At 40.8% G+C, this 20,102-nt stretch overlaps 1 protein-coding gene across 4 annotated transcripts in view; it reads left to right on the forward strand.

Moving 5' to 3' along the window:
- atp2b4 (ATPase plasma membrane Ca2+ transporting 4) overlaps positions 1–20,102 on the forward strand; it is a 146,536-nt gene that overhangs the window by 89,561 nt on the left and 36,873 nt on the right. For all 4 annotated transcript variants that reach the window (XM_030051193.1, XM_030051190.1, XM_030051192.1 and 1 more), the window contains exons 8-11: positions 7,185–7,367; positions 12,001–12,215; positions 14,905–15,147; positions 19,170–19,411. In XM_030051193.1, coding sequence (XP_029907053.1) covers positions 7,185–7,367; positions 12,001–12,215; positions 14,905–15,147; positions 19,170–19,411 — 883 coding nt within the window. The remainder of the gene's footprint in view (positions 1–7,184; positions 7,368–12,000; positions 12,216–14,904; positions 15,148–19,169; positions 19,412–20,102) is intronic.

Below are 20,102 nucleotides of genomic sequence, written 5' to 3' on the forward strand. Positions count from 1 at the left end.
AATCTATATTGATAATTATAAATATTGTATGGGAGATCAGTGATGCTGGATCAACATCAGATTTCTTCTGTTTAAATGATTAAAAGCCTTTCCCAAGCATTTAATGAGCGCTTGACTGAACACCAATTCAAAACATATTGACTAAGTGCGAGAAGCTCCCATGATGTGGATGCCTGTGGCAGGGCCAGGCCTGGCCAGCAGTGAAACGCATCAGTCTAACCCACTTTGATTTGGCCTCATTGAGATGTGCTTGATTTTCTTGGACAAGCACAGAAATGGCCCCAGAAGTAGATATTTGAGTTAGATGAAGCATTCCCTAAGCACCTGTTGTTATTTTTGTATTTATTAAATCTGTGTGTGTGTGTGTGTGTGTGTGTGTGTGTGTGTGTGTGTGTGTGTGTCTGCGTTTATATGCCTCTTCCCCTTTAAAATGCCTTTGGGTGCTGTAGTCCCCCTAACCTCAACCACTTGCCTCCATGTCCTGTGTGATCTAACACACATGCAACTTCCTCTGCAAGTTGTCTCATCACACAGCACACACACACACACACACACACACACACAAACAAGCCCTGCTCCTCCCTACCTCCCATGGTTTGAGCATCTGCTGCAGACAGAATGTGTCTTGATGTCCCCTTGCGTGCACATAAACACACACTCTCTCACCCCTCTCTCTTCGCTCATTCACACACACACACACACACACACACGCACACGCACACGCACACGCACACACACACACACACCGCCCTTTCTCCTTCCCTTTGCCCTTGGACTTTCACTTTCATCACCAGTAAACATCCTCTGAAAAGAGCTACTGCTCGGACTCAAAATCCACCAGGAACACAGCGTGCTCAACACTCAACACTCAAAGACACATCACCCAGTCAGAGGCTTTGGCACCACCACCGTCTTGTTTATTTATGGTGGCATTAAAGGAAATTTCTGCAGGCTTAGAGAGCTGTAACCATATACACTGACTACAATTAGCATCTAATGAGTGCAAAAAAAAAAAAAAAAAAAAGGATAGCACCATTTAACATCTAATATTAATGCAAAGGCAAAGAGAACAGAATTTTGCAGTCAGAAACCAGAAAACACCATTTCCCAAGGGCATCCATGGTGCCAGTGTGTATATCTATCTATCTATCTATCTATCTATCTATCTATCTATCTATCTATCTATCTATCTATCTATCTATCTATCTATCTATCTATCTATCTATCTACACACACACTCACACATTATCTATATCTATATCTACAGTACAGGCCAAAAGTTTGGACACACCTTCTCATTCAATGCATTTTCTTTATTTTCATGACTATTTACATTGTAGATTCTAACTGAAGGAATCAAAACTATGAATGAACACATGTGGAGTTATGTACTTAACAAAAAAAGGTGAAATAACTGAAAACATGTTTTATATTCTAGTTTCTTCAAAATAGCCACCCTTTGCTCTGATTACTGCTTTGCACACTCTTGTATTCTCTCGATGAGCTTCAAGAGGTAGTCACCTGAAATCGTTTTCCAACAGTCTTGAAGGAGTTCCCAGAGGTGTTTAGCACTTGTTGGCCCCTTTGCCTTCACTCTGCGGTCCAGCTCACCCCAAACCATCTGGATTGGGTTCAGGTCCGGTGACTGTGGAGGCCAGGTCATCTGCCGCAGCACTCCATCACTCTCCTTCTTGGTCAAATAGCCCTTACACAGCCTGGAGGTGTGTTTGGGCTCATTGTCCTGTTGAAAAATAAATGATGGTCCAACTAAACGCAAACTGGATGGGATGGCATGTCGCTGCAGGATGCTGTGGTAGCCATGCTGGTTAAGTGTGCCTTCAATTTTGAATAAATCCCCAACAGTGTCACCAGCAAAGCCTCCTCCTCCATGCTTCACAGTGGGAACCAGGCATGTGGAATCCATCCATTCACCTTTTCTGCGTCTCACAAAGACACGGCGGTTGGAACCAAAGATCTCAAATTTGGACTCATCAGACCAAAGCACAGATTTCCACTGGTCTGATGTCCATTCCTTGTGTTTCTTGGCCCAAACAAATCTCTTCTGCTTGTTGCCTCTCCTTAGCAGTGGTTTCCTAGCAGCTATTTGACCATGAAGGCCTGATTGGCGCAGTCTCCTCTTAACAGTTGTTCTAGAGATGGGTCTGCTGCTAGAACTCTGTGTGGCATTTATCTGGTCTCTGATCTGAGCTTCTGTTAACTTGCCATTTCTGAGGCTGGTGACTCGGATGAACTTGTCCTCAGAAGCAGAGGTGACTCTTGGTCTTCCTTTCCTGGGTCGGTCCTCATGTGTGCCAGTTTACTTGTAGCGCTTGATGGTTTTTGCGACTCCACTAGGGGACACATTTAAAGTTTTTGCAATTTTCCGGACTGACTGACCTTCATTTCTTAAAGTAATGATGGCCACTCGTTTTTCTTTAGTTAGCTGATTGGTTCTTGCCATAATATGAATTTTAACAGTTGTCCTATAGGGCTGTCGGCTGTGTAGTAACCTGACTTCTGCACAACACAACTGATGGTCCCAACCCCATTGATAAAGCAAGAAATTCCACTAATTAACCCTGATAAGGCACACCTGTGAAGTGAAAACCATTTCAGGTGACTACCTCTTGAAGCTCATGCAGAGAATGCCAAGAGTGTGCAAAGCAGTAATCAGAGCAAAGGGTGGCTATTTTGAAGAAACTAGAATATAAAACATGTTTTCAGTTATTTCACCTTTTTTTGTTAAGTACATAACTCCATATGTGTTCATTCATAGTTTTGATTCCTTCAGTTAGAATCTACAATGTAAATAGTCATGAAAATAAAGAAAACGCATTGAATGAGAAGGTGTGTCCAAACTTTTGGCCTGTACTGTATATCTATCTATAGATATAGATAAATATAGATATAGATATAGATGTAGATATAGATATTGATAGCTATTTATAGCTTTACATCACCAAGCACAATGCCGGAGCGGTGTAAAGCACACTGCCTCTGGACTCTGGAGCAGTGAAAAAGAGTTCTGTGGAGGGATGAATCACGTTTCTCTACCTGGCGGTCTGAAGGTCGAGCCTGGCTTTGGTGAACACCAGGAGAACGTTCCCTGCCTGACTGCATTGTGCCGACTGTGCAGTTTGCTGGAGGAGGGATAACGCTATGGGACATTTTGGACAATTCTCTCCTTCTAACTCTGTGGGACCAGTTTGGGGAAGGCCCTGTGACCCAGTGCACAAAGCAGCTCCATAAAGGCGTGGCCAGCTGAGTTTCGTGTGGAAGAACTGGACTTGAATCATGACTGGCCCGCACAGAGCCCAGACTCACTGAAGTAAAGTAACTCATGGTTTTGGAGTGATTCCACTGATAATTAGAAAAGCTTTATGCAGCACCATCATAACACTAATATTCCATGATCTGAAAACACAAAATGCTCTTCTGCATATGGTAATAAAATGGGTGGAGGTTTAATTTATGCTGTAGTTAGTGAGAAAAATGAAATGGTCAAAAAATGAAAGCAAGGAACTAAGTGAATAGACGGCATGTGGAGCTGCATCACTGTGTCAGTGGCTGGTGGGCCAGAGCTCTGTGTTGGAGTTGCACCCTTGCAGTTCAGTGGGCTGTAGACGGTTGTTTGTTCTGTTGTGTATTTTCTTTTCCCTTTGGTTTTGCTTTGATTTATCTCATTTATCTCACTGTTGCCTCTTCCAGGGTGTTGCTCAGGACTTCATGCTGTCTTGTAATCACTGTTTTACTCTCTCCCTCTTTAAGTCTCCTTCTCCCTCCCTCTCTCTCTCTTCCTCTCTCTCCCTCTCTCTCTTTCAGTCTCTCTCCCTCTCTTGCTGAAATATAGCCCACAGAGTTTTTCAGCCTCCTCTACCTTGTACTTTGTCCTTCTTTGTGTGGTGGTTTTGTATTGTTATTGCTTTTTTGTTTTTTGTTGTTTTCTTTTTTTCTTGTTAATGCTTTGCGTTTTTTTCTTTTTTCTTTTTGGGCCGTCCTGTTTGTCAACTTCTTTTATAAAAAAATATTTTCATTGTGAGACTCTCTTTGCCCCCCCCCCTCAATCTGTCATGCGTTTTCCCATAGTTCAGTGCTGCGTCTGTTGAAATGCTGTGCGTTGGTCAGTCAGTCTCACTGTCAGTCCAGTCCCATCCATGTGAAGCTGTGTCAGTTAGTTCTGGTCTTGCCTAGTTAAGTGTTGTGGCTTGTGGTCCGGTCCAGCTTTGTCTTCAGAGTGGACCATGTACATATAACTACAAAGTCTCCTGGTTTGGCACCCCCTGCTGTATTTACCCCAGCTCACTCCTTGGTGCAGAGTGCCCAAATGTTGACACCTGCTTTTGCAAGTGTGATAAAATGGTGCTTGTGCCATGTAGACAAAACCTCTTTTTTGCAAAATTTTGTGTGGTTTTGTTTTAAATGATAGACCAGTTGCCAATTCTGGAGCCAACCCTTGGTGCTAATGTCAAAATGTCAAGATGATAGCACAATTTTGTATTGGTTGTAATAACATCTTGAAATGCAAGCATTTAGGTTATGGTACCATGGCCAAAATAAATATTCAAGTTTGACTGTCTTGAATGTGACCATTATTTTTATATCACTGGATAACTATAGAGAAATGGTTTTAGAAAGACTATAGAGGAAGACTGTGCTGTTTTTGAGCACACCTTTTCAGCCATACCTTAGCATGTAGTTGATTGAATAAATTAAATTTGAAGTTGTCTCGAGACAGGCCAAATACTCAAGCTTTTTGGGGCTTTCTTGTCAAACTTGTTATGAGGTGTGCCTCTCAATTTACCTCACACAGAATACAGTGGCAAATATTAACCCACAAATCATCTAAGATGGCTTGTTGGGACAGCTTGTAGCTGCACTGACGTATGAATATCTGACCTCTGAATGAATAAAATATGAATAGGTTTGTATCCAAGCCTTATCCCTTTACTGTTATATTGAAACGTACTTGCTTCAGCAGGCTGAGGCATCAAGTGCAGGTGGCCAAATATAAAGTTGGCAGTTGAAAAGGTTTCACAGAAATGAACAGATTTATTGCAGTGAGCATCTGGAGTTACTCTCCTTGGTGTGAAATGATACTTAACTGAAGTTTGGTGCTATTCTGTGGAAGAGGTGTCATCCAGGAAACTAAAATGCTGTATGTACATGGTCCATTGGAATTGGTATTGGTACCAGAAGAGATAATAATGCTATTTTCAGAATAAGGTTTCTCATTGACACTCCAAGAGGATTTGATAGATTAAAAGTACAATTCATTTATGTCAGGAGTTTTAAGTTTTTAAATTATTCCTATTTTTTGTGGCCCAGTCAAAATTTAAAGTGATAGTTTGGGTTCATACCCATATTGTGGTATTTGCTAACCCATAGGAGTGTAATAGACTCTCCTAGTTTGATCTGTCAACTACTTCTCTGTTGTGATTGTGAGCACTTCATCGTGACTGCTCTTTCCCAAAATGAATGAAAATGAATCTGGCCCAGCAAACAACACAATTTTGAGCTGTGACCCAAGGCTCAGACTTTTTTTTTTCCAAGTATGCACAATAGCTCCCCACAGTGATGTATGTTTGTAACACACCTGGTAGGTAAAGCTGACAGGTCAAACTCAGAGGATCTATTGCACTTGTATGGATTAGCAAATGTGACTATATGGGGAGGCACCCAAACTATCACTTTATTTCCACCCTTTTAAGCCAATCCATTCATTTTGACTCGCTTTCAGATGAGTTTGACTGAAATGATATGAATTTATTCAGTTTAGAATACACATTGCTTTCTTGGGTCTTTCTTAAAGGCAACCATAGAAACCATAGGACTGGATGGGGACAATGAATAGCTTGATTCAGTGTCACCTTGTGCACCCTTGCATGAAGATCAAAGATTAAAAAGCTCCATAACTACAGCATAAACAAGGCAAATGCAAGCTGATGTAGTGAAATGCAAATATACTATTTGCCTGTGTAAACCAGGAGCAGAGCTGTGTAGCGGAATGACTTATCTTTGTGTTGACAAAATGAAAGAAGAAACCATGTCAGAATTCAGTCTGCCTCCCAACCGCCTTGTTCCCAACCTCTTAGTTCTGATGTTTAATGCCGTCTTGACAAAAGTGGGACACTGTTTGTCTATGATTGACATTCCCTTGTTAAATTCTCTGTTTTATCTCCTCTTGCTGTACTCTGTGGTATGTGCGCTTAATGTTCACCAAGCTACTTTTTCATTATTAACTGCTGTTGCTAACATGTTTGCAAGAGTGTCTCCAAATGCCCAACTACTTGAACCTTTTTCATTAATATTTATTGTTCTTTGATAATTCAATTGGTTAAATGCCATTTTTTGCATTCAGCCAGTCTCCCCAGAAATTCAGATCCATGTTAATGATACTGTGAGAGGTCTTCTCTGATCTGAGAGATCTCTGTAATCCTCTGCGGATCACTGATCTGGTTGACAGCATTTTTTTTTAGCTTTTCTCCAGCTCTAACTAATTTGCAACCTTTTGTCTGCCTCTCTACCCTTCATTCCCAAACCACTCCTGAACCCTGCTCCTTTATTTTTTGGAAAATCTCCTCCTTTCTCCTGAACAACCACTACCACCGTCATTGAACCCCTTCAACCATTTTGTAAAACCTTCAACGTTTTTTTTTTTTTTAATCCATCTGTCATTGTGTTGTCTTAATCTGTCCCAAACTTGAAAACACCCCCATTCGTCTCTTCTCAATCTCTATCCCAACACTGTTATTGCCTAATAACAACCCTCTACGCTTTTCATAATCTACTGCTCTCCCAATGCAACCTTGTCCCACATCATTTTTCTTCATGTTACCCCATTCTCCTATCAACTACCCTACTCCATTCTAAAACCATTCTCGCACCGGTCTCAATCTTCTGTTACCGTTGCCCCCTTTGCCCACCCTCCTCCATTCCTAAACCCCCATACACGTTTCCCACTCTTCTTGCCCTTTTCCTCCACTCTTACACCCGACCCTGCCTCCTTCATACTACTCCCCAACCACTCTCAAACTGTTCCTCTTCTGCCTTTCCCTCTTGACCACCCTCATCCATTCTTACCCCCCCCTACACACACACACACATTTGACCTATTACCCCTGCCACCTCCTTACCCCCACCATCACTCCACCATGCCCTCCCCCAAACTGTCTGTCATCTCCCAGCTAAGACCCAGGATGGCATTGCACTGGAAATCCAGCCCCTGAAGAGCGAGGAGGCCGCTGAATCAGAGGAGAAGGAGGAGAAGGAGGAGGCCAAGACGGTGAAGAAGGTCAATGTGACCAAGAAGGAGAAGTCTGTGCTGCAGGGAAAACTCACCAGGCTGGCTGTACAGATTGGGAAGGCTGGTGAGAGGCGCACACACACACACACACACACACACACATTAACAAATACAAACTTTAGTGGTTTAAGTCTTTACCAAGTCACAAAGGATACATGTGTTAAAGCATGGGGGAGTGAGGGGGGTCCTTTGGAGTTTAGTTCAACATCCCTGTACTTCAGGTTTTCCTGGTAATCTCCAACAGTTCAATTCTTAAAACAATTAAAACTCCAGTTTGGGTTTTCCCTGTAATCCAATCAAAACTCATAAATGGTAGTAATCCAATAAGTAAACAAGCAAAACTCAGTTCAGTTAACCACAGCCAAAATTAAATATCACCCCAAAAAGTCAGGCAATGCAAAATAAATAGAAGGCAGCATCCCCAGCAACCCCCCACTTACCTTTTCATGTTGATAGATAGCCACAAATCTGACCACTACCAAAGTTAACCAGCGGAACCTTAATCCAGCGGAACCCTAATCCAGCGGAACCCTAATCCAGCGGAACGCTGGAATGTTTCCCACAGTGGACACTGGAGCTAACTTTTACATTTTGGCCTCTAGTTTTACAAATGTAAATCATAAGAACAATTGTATATCCTGGATTCAATGTGAAATGGCACATTGATGCCACACCCATTCTGTCAATGAAATTTTCCATCATTTTGAATTCTGCAGAAAACAGGAATGTTGCAAAGCAAGAAAATTGACATATTTGATCAACAATGTATAATATCTTTACCAAATCTATCTGTCTATCTATCTATCTATCTATCTATCTATCTATCTATTTTTTTTATATATAAGTGATCAGCAACCTTTGCAAACGTGTGCACCACCTGGTCAAAAGATTGGCTAGGTGGTGGCACTATAGTTATACTTTACATTTTAGTTTATAACTCTTGAACAACACATTTAACCATCCAAATAATCACTCACCTCAAGAAAGTGTTGCAAGTCAAGTCACGTTTTGTGCACACGCACATGCACTACTGTTGTGCATGCTTGCTTCACCTCCCTTACAAACTACTATTACTATTTGGATGCCTAAAAAGAAATTCTGCCTAGCCTAGCATAGTTATAGTAATTTCGCTTAGCTGACCATAGTTACAGAAGATAGGCAGCTCTCAGGTTTCTGCTTCGCCAGTTCATCAGCATCAGAGCATGGGAGTGACTGGACAAGGTACTGGATCTCAGGTAGAAGCTGGCTGAGCTCGAATTTTCAACAAAATTCCACCTACTCTGCAGTTACCCACCCTACCTTTATCACTCTATCACTGATCCTTTTGATTTTGTTAAATAAGTACAGATGGGTGACAAATTAAAGCAAAAAATACAATATAGTGTCTTAATAAGGTGTTAGCCCACCATGAGCTGTCAGAACAGTTCCATTGCTTCTTGACATACATTCTACAAGTCTGGGAATTCAGTTACATCTGATGTAAGTATTTCTGACCTGGTGTTGGGAATGTCATTGTATTAAATCGAGGTTCGGCAGTGGGGATTGACTTCCTTCCCCTTTGCAAGCTCCTGATGCCCATTTGGATAAATATCCGCAAGACATGTCTTTGAACACCACAATTGCATTTAAACTCTCTCAATACATGCAGTACTTCAGTGCAGTTTGATGTTAGTTTTTGCTCCGCTGCATCCTCCTCCCCACCATGATGTGAAGCCACAGGAGAGGGCTTTGATTTCCAGAGTGGAGGACCAGAGTGAAGGGCAGTAACAAGTCTGTTGTCACACTCAGGACAAGTGACAGGGACTTTCAGTTCTTCCAATTTGCTTTGACTGCTGTGCATTCACAAGTCACATTGTGAATGCACAGCAGTGGAAGCAAATAGCATTGTCCCTGAGGAACTGCTGATGTTCTGTTGATGGCTCTTCTCTAAAGCCTCTGCAGATACTCAGAGGGTGTGGTGTCTCGGGTACACTGTTTGTTTGGTCCTCAATTTGTTTGGTTTATTATCTTGTGTAAATGGGACTCCCCGAGATTGGTGCATTTCCACAAACTGTCATGGCAAACTCTTGTAGCTGATGTAGGTTGGCCATGCAATTTTGAGCCATAAAATGTCCTTTTTGTCAGATTGTATGCGAGTTTGTCCATAATTGGAGGGACACCTCTGGTAGTATGGAAGGAAGACAGTCCAGATAAACACAGTAGCTAACTCATCATGAGGAACTTGGCTAGGTTAACTGTAACAGGGGTATTGTAGGGCTCACTGTGTGGCATACTCCTGTGAGGGGCTCCATTATATTGGCTTTTGTCCTTAACTCTCTCACCTTCTGGCTTTACATCAGGAGAGGGATGAGACAGATCATGGCAGGTTGTATTAGGGGCTCTACTTTGGCTATAGTTGTGAATATAAGATGGTTGGTCAAACAGGTATGAAGAAGTCTTCTTTGATGGAGATTGATTAGCTTCTGCCAGTTCTGTTATGGTCTCTCAGTTACTGATGCTCGAGGCTAATTATTTTTGCTGAGGAGATAGGCCACCTTTTTCTTTCAATACATCCTCTTCTTCCACTGCTGCCTGCAGTGCAGCCATGTATGCCATTGCAGCATCTCTTTTTTGTTACAGTGCTTCTAATTCTGCTTCAAACCTGACTTTTTTCCACTTTAATCTCCATTTCCAAGCAATTTGCTCTGGAACCGGACAATGACTTTGAAGGCTGAGAGTGCACAGAGCGAAGCTCTAATTCCTCTAAATCAGCTGTGCTATGATGGACTTGAGCTTCCACAACAACCTCACTAATTTGAGGCGGCACTCCTTGCACACCGGTTTTGTTCAAGCTTGTTAGTGAGTTGATGCAGTGTGGCAGTTGTTTGGTAGATCAATGTGTCTGTCCTCCTTTGTGTGCCAGAAGTATTTAGAAGTGTTCATTTACTTCACTGACCTCCTCATCCAGTGAGCATAAACTAATATTCCCAAGAAGACAGTGGAAAACTGGGTGGAGTCATTCTCCATGTTTGCTCTGTAAAACAGAAATGTGGCTAAAACCACTTCAAGAAGGTGCTACATTTCAGTAACATGAGCGAACAAAAATGTATCCAGGTGCGGAAAGGTTAGGCATAAAAAACTAAAAAAATGATAATAGGAATAAGGCTTGATCATTGGCTGAGGAGATGAGCAAGACACAGTTTCATGTGGCTTTTGGCTGTCAAAATGGAGAGTGGGCCAGGGCCACTGTTGGCGGCCTTGGAGGAGGTGGCTGGTTTGCAGTTGTCACTCAGGAAATAAAAGCTCAGGGGATGGGAGTGGGTGTGTGGGGGAGTCAAAAATGCACTCTGTTTTATTGGAAACATGTTTTATTGGGAACATGATTCACTCCAGAATTGGATGCATTTTCTGTGTGCCATTTCAATTGACCTTAATACCCTCAGGAGATTTCACAACAGAGAGAGTAGGGCATTTTCTAGCCAGGGACAAGGTTCAATAATAAACTGCCCTTCATTCCAGGACAAAAACAGAATTTGGAGCAAAAACATCCTTAGAGGAGGTGATTGACAGAAAATGAGGTGGAGAAACCCAAGCAGTTATCACCCTAAAAGCTGATTCTTCAATTTCACTTGTAACTGACTCCGCAATATATGTTGTCTTGTCTTTCTTTTCCAAGAGTTAGACACCCCTGATGAAAGCACCTATATTTATGTCAGACAGACTATCCTTGACTCAAATTAGCACCATTTTTGAGCCAGACATAAATGGTTTGGTGAAACCTAAAGCAGGGATGTACTCTGGTGGCCACCCTCAACCAGGTTTACGAGAATTTGAGGGTCTGCTCTTTCTCAGACATAAGATAATTATTTGCTGTTAAATGTAACTCGTGAAACATTAAGTACTGTACATACATCCTCACTTTTACCTTGCAGCATCATGTGAAAATATTTTATATTTAAACAATACTTAGCAATTGACTTTTCATGCACATCTGTTTTCAAACAAATCATTGCTTGTAAAATGTGTTCAGCTGTTTTTTTTTTTTTTTTTGCCTAAGTCTAAACCACAGTTCTTTAATTACTTCAATATCTATGTCTTTTCATAAAAGTCTATATAGTATGTAACATTAATCAACAGTCTGCATAATCAAACTCAGATTGAACTAACTTTTAACCTTGAAATCAGAGGCAAACAAAAATGCTAGTAAGCTAGAACACCACTCAATATCAGCCCACAACAAGACAAGAGAATAGGTGCTGAAATAACAACCTCTGTTTGTTATCGAACTCACACAAAAACAAAGTCTGCTGTTGTTACTAAGACAAAAGCAATAACGTTAGCAAAAGTAAGTTAACAATGATGTAGCTGAGCATATGAGGGTAGAGTAAAATTTACCATTTGTATGTGGCGTGAAATTCACCCTCAGTGATCTCAACCACATTTTCTTGATATGTAAATGAGCATGTTCCACCAACTGAGATTGTGGCCTAGTGAAACAATATGGTCAATGGAGTTATTGTGTCCCCGGACGGACAGTTGTCCAGGGATATTAAGGTTCTGGGATTGTTCCATGTTGTAGAGTGTTTTTTTGTGATCAAACAGCAGGCCACAGTTTTGCACGGTATGTATTGCCTCATGACAACCACTTCCAAGTCCCACCAAAGCCTGTCAGGATGTTAACTGCCCATTGTTGGCTCCATCCCTGTCTGTCCATGCAGGTCTGATCATGTCGGCCGTGACAGTCATCATCCTGATCCTTTACTTTGTAATTGACACCTTTGGGGTCCAGCGTCGTCCATGGCTCACCGAGTGCACCCCCATCTACATCCAGTACTTTGTAAAGTTCTTCATCATCGGTGTAACGGTGCTGGTGGTGGCTGTTCCTGAAGGGCTGCCACTGGCTGTCACCATTTCTCTGGCCTACTCTGTCAAGGTGACATACTGTACATACACATATATACACATACACAAACCATCAACAATCAGTTGGTTTTTGGGAAGTCACTATGCTTTCATCACTTGTTTTCTCTATAACATTTAGGTTTCTCTCTAACATCAATAAATCTTACCACTTGAATTCTGATACATTTGTATAATTACTGCATATATGTATAATGTCGTTACTGTCTTTAAGCAACCAACCGAACTGACAAATTTTACATTGTTGACAAAAAGTTTACATATTTTTATTTGTATACTGTAAACAATCAAGACCATCCTTAAGATGACTGGCAGCTTCTATGGGTGTTAAAGTGCAAGATTTTAGTGCAAAATATACAAAATGTATGTACATCACATTTCTGCTAATCTTTTGCCAAAGCAAGCAGTCGTACTTTAGAACTCTGTTAGCGGCAGAAGCAGAACATTATAAGGTGGCTGTTTCAACCAAAAATTCATATTTGAAAATCAGGGATTTTGTTTATATGCTGTGAAATCTTTAGGACCCGCGCATCATTTGCATAATGGATTATGTTATGGATTTAAGGTTCTAACTGGAGCCGCAAACCACCAGGAAACAAGGGTTGCAATCAGATGTCCACTTTGTTGTATGTTGTCAATCACTACGTTTACATGCACACCATATTCCGATTCGGGTCAATATTCTGGTTAATGTAATTTTCCGAATAAGGTGTGTATATGCGCTGCAGCAACTGGGATATTCCGTCTACATGTTACTTGGCATATTCCAGTGTTTCGGCGTATTCCACACTTATGTAATGCAACACTCAACCTGCGGGGGCAGCAGTTTGCCTATAGGTCTGCCGGAAATAAAGAAGAAGTAGAAGCTGTCGCTATTTCTGTGTTTTCTCCCATCGATATACTCCATGATATTTAAGTCTTTCATTAGCTGAAGGCAGACTGCAGTCTCCTCCTCACTCCAAAAATGCTGGCTCTTGCTGCTGTTCGCCATGTCTTTCTTCCTGCTTGCAGTAACCATAGCAACAAAGACGCCCCAGGATTCATTGTGAATCGTAACTGAATATTCCGGTACGGGGCATTTTCTGACTAAGGTGTTTATTTGGCACAATATTGTGGTTGGAACAGGCATATGCCAGGGGTCTGCTTCGGAATATTCTCCAACCGGAATATGACCTTAATCGGGTTCAGTTTACATGACTCGTGCACAACCAGAATATTGAGGATATTCCGAATAATACAGGAATATGGTGTGCATGTAAACGTGGTCAATGTTGATGTTGATGGCCATGATTGCCTCGGCTCTAAATGAAGGGAAACAAATTATAACATTTGCCCAAACAAATAATAAATTCAGCCTTTAAATTATCTTAAATATCTGCACATTACAGTACCATAAGTACCAGAACAGGGAAGGGAGCTAAAGCTTGTAGAGTTTGTAGTAATGGCAGCTGGTGGAAGCAGACCTGCCAACTTGTATGCATTGTGCATAGGAGCTCTCAATTTGACATTGAAGTACGTGTGTACAACTTCACCACCCTAAAATATGCCATACTTTTATATGGCTGCAAGAATCTGAAGTTCTGTCTGTGTAGACAGAGGCCTGTCAGCTGATGTGTCCTGAGCTAAACTATCTGTTTTGTCAGAGAGGGATTACAAGCTGTTTTCCCACTAAAAAGTGCAACAATCCAATCAGAGCACAATCTTTTATTCTTCCCACCCCAGTTTGGTTGACTTGAACTGACTCTTGATTGACTCTTAAACTGTTCAACAAGTGGTTGTAAGTAACCAGAGCTGCACACTGTTTGTTTTTTTTGGCATGCTGATTTTGTGCTGTTCCTGGGTATAAATACACCATCTAGGGGCAGGACTGTGAGGCAAAGGCTAGCAGAGCGCCTCAGTCTGTGCCTCAATCTGACTAGAAGCTTCAGCTAACGATGGTGCCAGATTTGGACAGCTTGTAAAACAGACCTGTCTTACAACCTGACAGGACATTGCCTGTGTGTAGCTATGCCTTACCATTATGGTCAGAGTGGAAGAAACTCATTATATTTACTCATGTGAGTAACTTTTTGCATTTTTTAAATTCAGTAATTGTAGCTGTACTTAACTTAATTTTTGCTGAAATATGGTATGTAGCTACGGTTTAAATCACATCCACTACAAAGTAAACAGTTTTAGACATTCTCTGTAAGCAGCAGAAACTCGCCCATCATAAACTGAAAAAGTGTCTTTCACAGTGAACAGTCAATAAGGCAACAAATATGGGAAGAGTAATCTAGCTTTACTTTGTTGGTACACTAATTTTCAAATCTCCACTGAAAATAACCTAGCATGAAATTTGTTTGCCCTTGTTCTTTTACAATTGGAAAAGACTGCACCTAAAGGCATTATGGTTTCTAAAATCTAACACAGGAACACTTGGACTATATTTTAAATTTGCTGCTTTTTACTTTTTCTTCAGATTACTCCAGTCGATTTTCACAGTAGTACTTCTGCTTCTTCTTCAGTAAAATATAAGAAAAAAAACATTTTTGGTACTCTTTCCACTACTGCATAATGGACAGGCAAGATCTTAAGCTGCCCACTAGCTATGATTTTGGGGAGATAGATGAAGATGATGCTGATGGTGGTGATGCATAAAAAAGTGAAATGAGGATAAAACTGAAACTTGACTCATTAACCTCCACTCCCCCACCCATTAGAAAATGATGAAAGACAACAACCTGGTACGTCATCTGGATGCCTGCGAGACCATGGGTAATGCCACAGCCATCTGCTCGGACAAGACTGGCACGCTGACCATGAACCGCATGACAGTGGTCCAGGCCTACATCGGTGACACCCACTATAAGACTGTCCCTGACCCCAGCGTCATCAAACCAGAGACGCTGGAAATCATGGTCAACAGCATTGCCATCAATTCTGCTTACACTACCAAGATCCTGGTGAGAATGGGCAGATAAGATGCACACACACACACACACACACACACACACACACACACACACACACACAAACACTTGTTGCTGTCAGATACTTGTGAGGACCTCTTATTGCATCCATTCTTTAACATTAAACGTCAACTTCACTGCTACATGCCTAAGCTTAAAGCAACAGTCCTTGACATGTTTATAGAATTCTCAGTTTTCATGTTCCACACATGACAAAGGTGGAAAAAAAAAACGTTCCCAGTGGGTTAGAGTAAACGGAACAGGCAGGAACCTGTTAATGTAATAAACAAAAAACAAACAAACAAAAAAATGCTATTCGAGCTATAAGTCACAAGCGCTTCAAAGTAAGAAATGGACTCAAAATAGTCTTGGAAAGCAGCAGCTAAGGCCTTGTTCAGACTGCCAGGCCAAATCCGTTTTTTGTAAATCCAGATTGATTTTAGAAAGTCAGGACAGCAAAAAAAAAAAAAAAACACACAGAATGCGATTTTTGCAAATTCAATCCAAACCATCAGATTGAATTTCTACTGCTGTGTCTCAGTCCTGATGCTCTCAACACTCAGATAGGATTTCAAAGTGTCTTTTACGTCACTCACACTGCGACACACAATGATGATGTCAAATCCCGAGTGACAGAAGCGCAGCAGCCTGGCTCAGCGGCTGAGCAGAATCTGTGCCGCTGCTAGCAGACAGACATGGAGGACAAGACAGAGGACAGAAGTCTGTGGACAGACGATGAGCTAAATTGTCTGCCAGCACCTTCTGTACATTTCTCCAGCTTCTGCGATGGAAAGCAGCATCAGCAGCACACGTAGGTACTGATGCCCACGTTGTTACCATAGCAACCCATGCAGATAGGTTGGTGATGTCTGGCCACACAAATCTGATCTGAGCACTTGCAAATAAACGGTGCAGACAGTCTGTCTTAAAGATCTGATTTGAGAAACAAAGAAAAAGAATACACGCCTGACTGTGAAAGTCTTGACCCTGTGTGTGTACACACTCACTTGTACCTTCACTTATACCCTAACCAGCTAACAGATAGCATCAGTGAATTTTTCCAACTAGTGGTTGAAACCGGCCTCAAAATTAGAAAAATAGACACTCGGAGCACTTTCACTACCAAACGTCATTCATTCTTCATGCGTTCTATGTAACTAGTTGTAACACTAGAACGTTTAAGTAGAACTAAAAGTATGAATAACTTGAACAGCAGTTGTACAGGATATGCAAAATAACAACAGTACAACATATTGAGACTAAGAAAAAAAATATATATATAAGATACAAAAAAATATACCCATATATAATTTGTATGATTAAAGACATACAGTATTAACATAAAAAATATATTTTCATATGATAAGAGAAATTTAAAAGGAAAGATGAAGACAACGGTATGTAACAAATTAGTAGAACATGAAAATATTGAGCAACAAATCCTTGAGTATTTGTTCGATGCACACTGGTTTTATTGGTTTTATTGGTTTTTTGCACATTGTTTTTTTGCACATTGGTACTTAGATCTTTAGATCTCGAGGGTCAGCTGTATTCTTTATTCTTTATTTTTGATTTACTTAATCTTGTACTCTGTGGATACTGCTGGAAACTGTGAATTTCCTTCGGGATGAATAAAGTATCTATCTATCTATCTATCTATCTATCTATCTATTTGTATAAATATGTGCACAATGCGCCTCGTATCCACATGAATTGGTTTACTGAGGACATGACAGCACTTTATGCAAAAATATGATATAAATGAAATACAGAATGGAAAAGCATTAAAACATAGATTAAACATATAAAATTTACACAATAAATCATATGAGAAATATATGAAAATTAGGAAAAGAAAACAAAAAGCACAAAATGCATATGGTATCTTCTGTACCATAAGGACTAGCAGACACAATGGGTGTCTTATCTCCACCTCCAACTATATGAGTGTCAGCAGCACAGCCATGTGCTGTGTTTACCCTCTAACAGCAGTCCCGTGTGGACATCAGCTTGGTGGGAGATGTAGGGTAGCATATGTGTGCACATGAATGAGTGATTATTCAGGCCTGGCGCTCATTTAGCTGAACTAATAGGCATGCAATTCAAGCACAGCCTCACACACACACATATACACTTTTGCCGAGGCACGCTTTTTAGTATTTCTGTTTAGATATCATCAGTGATACATCTGCTGTGCATACTTCTTGGTTTTGTTTTGTGAAAACATGATAAATTTTTAAAGATGGTGTTCGAGTGCCCAGTCCTCTTTTATAATCTCAGTGTCTCTGACCAGCAGTTCAGAGGAGTCTGCTTGGTTAGTAATGATAACAACAACAACAACAACAACAACAATACTGATAATAATGTACAGGGTGACACAAAAAAAACGGGAATGTTTTAACAATCCAATAAAACCAAGAGTGATGGAAGAAAAATATTTTATTCATAGTAATTGAAACCTGAAAACATGCCATTTAAGAAACAATGATGGAATTTTCATTTTTTAAAAATTGTGCTGCCACTTGCTCATGTCTGCCAATACGCACTTCAGAAATTCCCGTTTTTTTGGGTCACCCTGTACTTTATTTACACATCAGTTTTCAAAAAACAGGATGCCTCACAAAGCAGTGTTAAAAGAACAAACGAAGCAGCATGAGCATGTAAGATATACATAGAAAAATACATTGACAAAGATGTAACAGCATCCCAGTAAAATATTAAGATTAAGATTAACAGAAGATAAAATATTAAATTGATTAAGCAGTCATTATGCAAGTACAATAATAACTAAAATATCTAAAAATAAGTTAATAGAATAAATAAATGGGACAAGGGCAATACAACACACACACACACACACACACACACACACACACAGTTCATTCAGCGAGTATTCAGACCCCCTTCATTTTTTCACTTTTGTTATGTTGCAGCCTGATGCTACAAAATTTTCTGAATTCATTTTTTCAGTTTTTTTCTTTTCAAAAAATTTACAAAAATTTCTACAATTCCATTTTCACTTTGTCATCATGGGGTACTGAGTGAAACATCAGGCTGCAACATAACAAAAGTGAAGAAGTGAAGGGGGTCTGAATACTTTCTGAATGCACTGTATATAGATAGATGGAGATAGATAAAGATAGAAACAGAGATAAGGTTAAAGAGCCGGCCTAAAAGAAGACACTGACTTTAGCCCGTATCAGCTCTTGTGGTTGGAAAGCTCCACAAGCGTGGGGTTTGCACAACAAAAGCCCAATCGGCCCTAGTATTTAGGCATGACTTTGGGCTCAGTAAAAGGGCTTTTCCCAATGATCTCAGCCAGCGTTCAGGCTCTTAGGGGATTAGTTGATCAGCTTTATAACTCAGAGCCTGAACCGTAATGCTTTAAACATTAAAAGTAAAAATTTTACATCATTCCTAGAACTTACAGGTAGCCAGTGCAGTGAGGCAAGGATTGCAGTAATGTGACTGAGTTTGTCAGGAGTCCAGGAGCTGTGTTTTGATCCAGCTGAAGGCATGAGATGGCTTTATGAACTGAGTCCAGGATGACCTTTTCAAGGGCTGCAAATGACAGAAGGGGCTTAATTTTCAGTGTATTCCTCAGTAAGCAGGAGTGCCCAACTCTGTAAGACAAGACATAACATTAGACAGGTTGTTGACAGGTTTAAGGGGGACATAGAGCTGAGAATCATTTACATAGCAGAAGTGGATGTTACACTTGTGACTAATAAAAACCTAATGGGAGCATGTAGATTGAGAACAGTGTGTAGATAGAATACTCTGAAGGCTTTAGTATGAGACTCAAACATTCTTTATGGGGTCAGGCCATATCATTGGACTCAGAAAGATTTACACAAAGGGTGTGTCATTGTCATTCGAGCAAGTGCTGTTTTGGGGGTGCCACAGCACCTCCTGGGTGAGGATTAGAGATATACATGTATAAATATGTGGGTGTGTGTATGTGTAGAAATATTGTATTGTATTGTTTCTTATCCAAATCTTTTGCCCCTTTTTAGCCACCAGAAAAGGAGGGTGGCTTGCCAAGACATGTGGGTAATAAGACAGAGTGTTCCCTGTTGGGCCTGGTGCTGGAGCTGAAGAGGGACTACCAGCCTATCAGGGATGAGATTCCAGAGGAGAAACTCTACAAAGTTTACACCTTCAACTCCTCCCGCAAGTCCATGAGCACCGTACTGAAGAACAGCGATGGAGGATTCCGCATGTACAGCAAAGGAGCTTCAGAGATCGTCCTGCGCAAGTGGGCAAAAGACATAAAATAACTTCAAATAACTTTAGATAGATAGATACATAGACAAGTTCAAATGCAAGTAGGCATCTGAAGAGGAGGGAAGAGGGGATAGATGGATGGTTGGCTGTATGGAGTGATCAATGGATCAGTGTTAGGACAGATGGGAATGATAAGTAGATGGTTGGAGGTTTGATTAATGTGGCTTTTGGCCTCTAACCCAAACCTCCAGCAAAAATGACCCCATATCTTGTTTAGACAAACAGCTTATTACAACCTACCTTTAAAAGTTGAGTGACATCTACTGGTTGTGTAACTAACAACACTGTGGTGTGTCAGGAAGTGAGGTGTTGTGCCCTAATATAACAAGCAACAAAACCCATGGTAGGAGTTGTTTAGGGTGGAGTTTGATTCCCACTTGAAGCAGGCCTGGCATTTCGTTTCTCAATGTTTTGTTTCTTTGATTTGTGTGTGTTCGTTATTGTCACCATGATGATAGAGGACCTTTTACCTTAAACTCAGCCATATCCTGACCTTGGTGTCTAAACTTAACCAAACTGTGACCATTTTGACACATTCAAACAGATTGTGGCATATCTCCTTCTGCCAGTAGGGGCGCCTATTTAGGAAATGTTTCTGTGGGTCATATGAGAGGGTAGGAACAGACGTATTGGTTGGAGGACCTGTTACCCCATTTACCTGT

Source organism: Myripristis murdjan, chromosome 5, assembly GCF_902150065.1.
Source record: "Myripristis murdjan chromosome 5, fMyrMur1.1, whole genome shotgun sequence".
In the NCBI taxonomy this organism is placed as follows: Eukaryota; Metazoa; Chordata; class Actinopteri; order Holocentriformes; family Holocentridae; genus Myripristis; species Myripristis murdjan.